The 5,939-nt window shown below is 41.8% G+C and overlaps 2 protein-coding genes across 2 annotated transcripts in view; both read right to left on the bottom strand.

Moving 5' to 3' along the window:
• cmip (c-Maf inducing protein) overlaps nt 1-2,922 on the bottom strand; it is a 21,184-nt gene extending 18,262 nt beyond the window's left edge. Inside the window, exon 1 of the mRNA XM_034878664.1 lies at nt 2,759-2,922. Coding sequence (XP_034734555.1) covers nt 2,759-2,872 — 114 coding nt within the window. The 5' untranslated portion in view covers nt 2,873-2,922. The remainder of the gene's footprint in view (nt 1-2,758) is intronic.
• The window catches only part of gan (gigaxonin), a 322,832-nt gene that overhangs the window by 274,302 nt on the left and 42,591 nt on the right, over nt 1-5,939 (bottom strand). The gene's annotated exons all lie outside the window — the stretch shown is intronic.

Genomic DNA, 5,939 nt, shown 5'->3' on the forward strand with positions numbered 1-5,939 from the left:
ACGAGGAGGTCATGTGATCACAGGTAACAGAAAGCACACCTACAGACACGGGGAGGTCATGTGATCTCAGGTAACAGAGAGCACACCTACAGACACGAGGAGGTCATGTGATCACAGGTAACAGAAAGCACACCTACAGACACAAGGTCATGTGATCTCAGGTAACAGAAAGCAAACCTAAAGACACGAGGAGGTCATGTGATCTCAGGTAACAGAAAGCACACCTACAGACACGGGGAGGTCATGTGATCTCAGGTAACAGAAAGCACACCTACAGACACGGGGAGGTCATGGGATCTGCAGTCGAGCTGCTGGGGTTAGGGTTAGGGCCCGAAACGTTACACGTTTACATTTTTAACAACTTTAGTGCAACAAGCTGCTGATTTAATGTTGACTTCCTTTACTTACAGTTCCATTAGTCATTGGATACGGTGCATTTATCATTTTGAAGATAGAAGTCTTGACATTTAGAGTTGCAGACTTTTTTAGACATTTTGCAGCACTCTCTTCAACTAACTCAAAAAATATAGTGTCTTTTAGTGATGCAGCCTTTCAAGATGTGTTTATTGTGGATATGGTGATATTGATAAAAAAACGATGCTGTGCAGCCCTAGAGCATGCTACACTTATCACTGTCATTATCTGATCTGAGAGACATGCCTAGTGAAACACAGAGGGCTAGAGGCAAGAGAAATACAATGGTTGAAAGACATCTTTTTAAAATGAACCTGACTTCTCCGACTCCAGATTTAGGACTACTACTACTACTACTACTACTACTACTACTGTAAAATGGCATCAAGACATAGAAGCAGGAAAAGAAAGTCTTCCATCTGCTTTCAGCGTGTTTGCACTTCGAACCACCTGTCCCAATGTTTGTTAACAGTCAAATAAATGTGAAGACCACAAGGCCGGACCAGTCTAGGCGTGGTCTGTGTTTATGTACATGTCAGAGATGGATTAGAAGGGACAGCGTGTTCAGTACAGTAGACAGCCTTTTCTTTTCAATGAAGTATGATAAAAGATGTATTTCAATGTGCTACTGTGAAGGAGTTGAACTGTTGGAGATAATATTCTTCCAAAAGAGAATAGTGTATGTACTGAAAGGGAGTCTGAACTCTGGGTAACAACGCTGGATCCCCCTTAGAGAGAAGGGCCTGAACATTTGACCAACTTATTGAAATAACTACAGAGGCATTTTTGTCACAAAATTGTAAAAGTAAATGACGTCATTAGAATAATTAGTAATAATGCTTGTGCTGACTCTGAAGTTGATTGATAACTCATTCTGCTATGAAAACATGCTGCGTTCATTGGGTTAGGGATACTTCATATCATAATTCAGATAATGATGCATGATGACCTGGCCTCATCCCATTTACACCCACAGGAAACAACAACAATGAGCCAGGTAGAAGAGAAATTAGTTCATATTTATCAGCGTTTCATAGTGCATCACAGAGTCACAGTCTAAAACATAAAAAATGATTTCAGTGGTTTAATGTAGGAATTATTATTTCAGCCCAATTCACCCCTATATTCACAACAGGCTACAGTTGTGTTCAGTTAAGTTTCTTCTTCTTCTTCTTCTTCTTATTATTCTTGTTCTTATTCTCATTCTTATTATTGGTAGTCTTATGCTGTACCTGGACTTTCCCTGTGCTGGAAGGAGCTAGAAACGTGAACCCTCTCCCAATAACTGGAAGTGATGATCAAATGCTTTACAGAAGTCAGAGCCCAGTTGGCCTAACGGTGGCGCTGTGATGGACGGCCACGCCCCTCATGGGGGGAAATTATCACACATATCCAGCTCAATTTGCTCTACAAAAAAGAAATACATAAACGTTCACTAGGATGGATTTCTGGCTATTTTCCATAATGTGAAAAACATTCCAGGAAATTAATCTACTTTTTGGATTTTGACTCTATAGGAACCATGGATCCAGACAGCACTGAGATACACATTTCTATCAGAAATAAGCAAGATTGGTCAAAAAACTTGTGGGCGGGGCTTAGCAGGAAAATGAAAGCTCATTAACATGCACAGCCCAGTACATCCAATGGCACACTGCAAAAAATGGTAATAGCTAATTTATCAAAATTCATTTTCCAGTATATACAATACTGTATACATATAAAAAAATAGAAAAGCAATTATACAAGAAACATATGATGAATAAGACTATTATCAACACAATGATAATAGTAAGGACATTTACATAATAAATACGGCAACGATGCATTCAAAAGTAAAATCACATTCCGTCAAAAAGAGATTCGGGGAAAAAAAGCCTTTTACTTTCCAAAAGCTTAATACTATTTTGTTGTAATTAACTGATAGACCAGAGAAAATAAGGAACAAATACAGTAATGAATTATAATTGTTTTGTTTGTGACTATAACCAATGGCATGTAAAATAGTCAAACGAATCAGATATTAGATACTAGAGCGCCATTATCTATTATATTTAATATCTCTCAGGTTAAAACAGCAGACACAGTTTGTAAGTACCTTTGTAATTTGTCCAAAATATTTTGGATATTTCACAATCAAGAAATTAATGAGACATTGTTTTCATATTCAGTTTACAAAAATGTATATGATGTGTCAATATCTGTAAATTTAGCAATACCATAATTAGCAGAGTATATCTGATGTACCATTTTGTAATGGCCTTCTGCAGCCTGGTTAGAAATCCAGTACTTAGAAGTAAGTAGCCAGTAGGTTATCTAGGAGGGCAGCAGACGAGGGCCTTACCTGCAGCAGGACGGTCCCCCCAGGGAAGCTGAGCTGGACACAGTACTTTGGAGCATTGTCCCATGAGAGGAGCTGCAGGTCCTCTATAGAGCTGTAGGACAATGACGTCTCCATATAACCAGTGGGCTGGAGACGAGACAGAAAGCAGGAGGATATTAGTCTTCCACTGTCTAACATTTACACTACACACTGTATATTTAAACAGACATTTTTACTGGCAGGGAGCTGGAAAGACAAAAAGAACTATATCCTGGGCTAACCTGCCCTGGGCAAACACACAGCCTAACAAATCCTCCAAATACAGCTGAATGGCAAACGCCGCTCAAGAGTACACAGAGTAATCTTTATCAGCTGTGGTGACATTTGATGTCGTTCCAGGGGAACAGTCGATGGATGCTGAAACAAAATGGAAAATCAATTTCGCAAAAGCCATTAATCACACAAATACACAAACATCAAGTAGAAAGACATTGTTCTTGTAGCTTTGAGTCAACACACACACACACACACACACACACACAGTCAGAGCTCAGATCCCAGTCTCATCGTTGGGGGAGCTGGAAGCAGATACTGCAGACAACTACTGGAAGTAACAGGCCTCAACCTGTTTGCTAGTCACAAAATGATTACAGAAACGCTGACAAGAGACCACAAGCTTCCGGGCTCAGGAACAGAAGAGTCTTTAAGAGAGAAAAGGGGGGGGGGAGGTTTAAAGAGAAATGTAGAGTGTGTTTCTAAGACATGTCTGCAGGAGTGATTTCCCATGTATCCATGCTGCTGCTGCACCCTACTTAATCCAAATCAGACACATCAATGTCCCCCCTCTGTGGACATGAAGACACAGGAACCTGTTTGTCTCGCTGCAACCTGCGTAGATCTCTTCAGTTTTTTAGTGAATGGGTTAGCCATATACATGAAAATATATTATGAAAAATGTATCCCTAACATCCAACTATTAATAATGATTGAACTATAGGACTGTCAAGCTTTATTCAGTGTTTCAGTAAAACCCGTCCTGTAACCATTTCACTTCCTTCTTCTTCTTCTGCTGCTGCTGTTTCAGACAGATAAACAGCCTCCACCCAAGCACACCGGAGTGGTTCCATCGGTGCAGCAGCAGCAGCAAACGGCTGCTTCTCCCCTGGCATCCATGTGCAGTGGAGTCAAGCAGACACGTGGTTCTCTTTATTTGCATCCATCTCACTGTCATGCAGCCCCCCCGCCCCTCTTGTTGCTGGTGAACAAACGTGCTATTCTTTTACATACAGCTCCCTTAGCGGCGGCGGATAGATCGAGCTGGCCCCTCTGTCGCACCCCCTCCACATAGTCACTCAGTGCACACATACAGGATTTTCATTACAGACAACGTCTAGGGCAAATATTGGTTCTGGGCAAGATGTCTCATTTCCTTGGAAGAGTAAACGTCAGCCCAGGGCCGTCTGTCTGTCTGTCCGTCTGTCTGCATGCACATGCTACACTTACACAGACAAACGGCAAAATTAAGAGCCGAATGGGAAACTGTGTGCTGAAGGAGGAGATAAATGGTGTTTTTGAATAGGCAGAGCAGAATGGAGACAAACACAAGGGACTTCAATTTTCTGATAACCAGCCGAGGTTACCATAGATACTATTCTGCACAAGAGCATGCGGTGATTACCTTCCTCCCTTCACCTCCCTCTCTCTCTCTCTCTCAGTCTTGTGTCTAACTTCTGTCTCTTCCTGTTCTGCCATTTATCGTGAAGGAGGCTCCAGCTCCTCTTGTCTCCTCTGCTCACTGCTGTGTTACCATAGAAACAAGGGGATGTAGATGTATGTTATTTTTTCTTTGTTTCCAGTGAGAAGCAGACATGGAGCAAGTTATAAACAAAGAAAGAAAGAAAGCATGACCTAGGCAGCGCTGATCATATCACTGCTAGAAACAACAAGGTGACATAGAAATATGGCTGTGCATTTATTCCAAAACTGTAATTCCAGTTGCCAAAAGTCAATTGGGTAATCTTGCTGAATAATCCTGATTTCTCTAATAATGGTGATTATGATTTTTTCCATAATTGCGCAACCCTTATAAGAAACTACTGTCTCACTGCTCAGTGAAAACCTCTAACTCCAAAATGTCAACTTCTATAGACTTCCTTTAGATCCTTCAGCAAATTGTGAGGAGGATTCCCCCCCCCCCCCCATTACCATGTGAAAGACCTGATCAGCATTTTTTGTAACCACCATTTATTACAACGTATGTTCACTATCACATATCATTGCTAACCATTTTTCAAAGTGCGACTTCTGCTTTAATGTGTATTTTCTAACCATTGGCTTCCATTCATTTCTGTAGGTTTGGAAAATAAACTTCAGCAACATGAGCAATGTGTCACAGTGACTCTGATCCCGTATGGATGTGAATGGAAACCAACGGTAGGAACAGATTATTAACAATTCTAAAACTATCTAAGTAGCAACCCTGTAGACATTCATCTATGATGAGACTAGTGGTGGCAGTAGCTCAGTCCAAAGGGAGAAATACTACATTACCCACAATCCTGCCTGCTTGACTCTCATCAGTGAAAGTCGCTGTTACCGTGGAAATGTTTAGCGTACGGATACCGCGAGCTTCTACCATTAAAATCTGACACAGTGAGAGAGGCAGGACACCAAACTTCCATTCTTCGTTTTCTCCTCTACTTCCTCTTCCCTTCTTTCCCCTTTTCTTCCTTCCCTCGACTTCTTTTATCCTTCTTTCGTGTACCCCTTCCGTCTTATTTTCATGTTCTGCTCCCTCCTTTCCTTCTCTCTTAACCTCTTCTTGTTATTCACATCTCCCTTTGTTTTACTCCTGTTTCCATTCTCTCCCCCCTCGCCATCCCGTCCCCTTCTTTGTCTCTTCTTTCCTTCCTTTACTCATCTTATTTTACTCCTGCACACCAGATGAAGACATGCACGGTGGGAGAGAGAGGGGGAATGGCATGCAGCAAAGGACCACAGGTCGGAGTGGAACCCGGCCCGCTGCGTCGAGGAATAACCCCCCATATGTGGCCCCGGCGCTACCAACTGGGCTATTAAAACCACTATTTCAAAACACTACAAACACTGAAACATCAGTTATCACCACATGACCTCAGCATCACCAGGGTCCCTACACATGACCTCAGCATCACCAGGGTCCCTACACATGACCTCAGCATCA

Source organism: Etheostoma cragini, chromosome 8 (genome assembly GCF_013103735.1).
Source record: "Etheostoma cragini isolate CJK2018 chromosome 8, CSU_Ecrag_1.0, whole genome shotgun sequence".
Taxonomy (NCBI): domain Eukaryota; kingdom Metazoa; phylum Chordata; class Actinopteri; order Perciformes; family Percidae; genus Etheostoma; species Etheostoma cragini.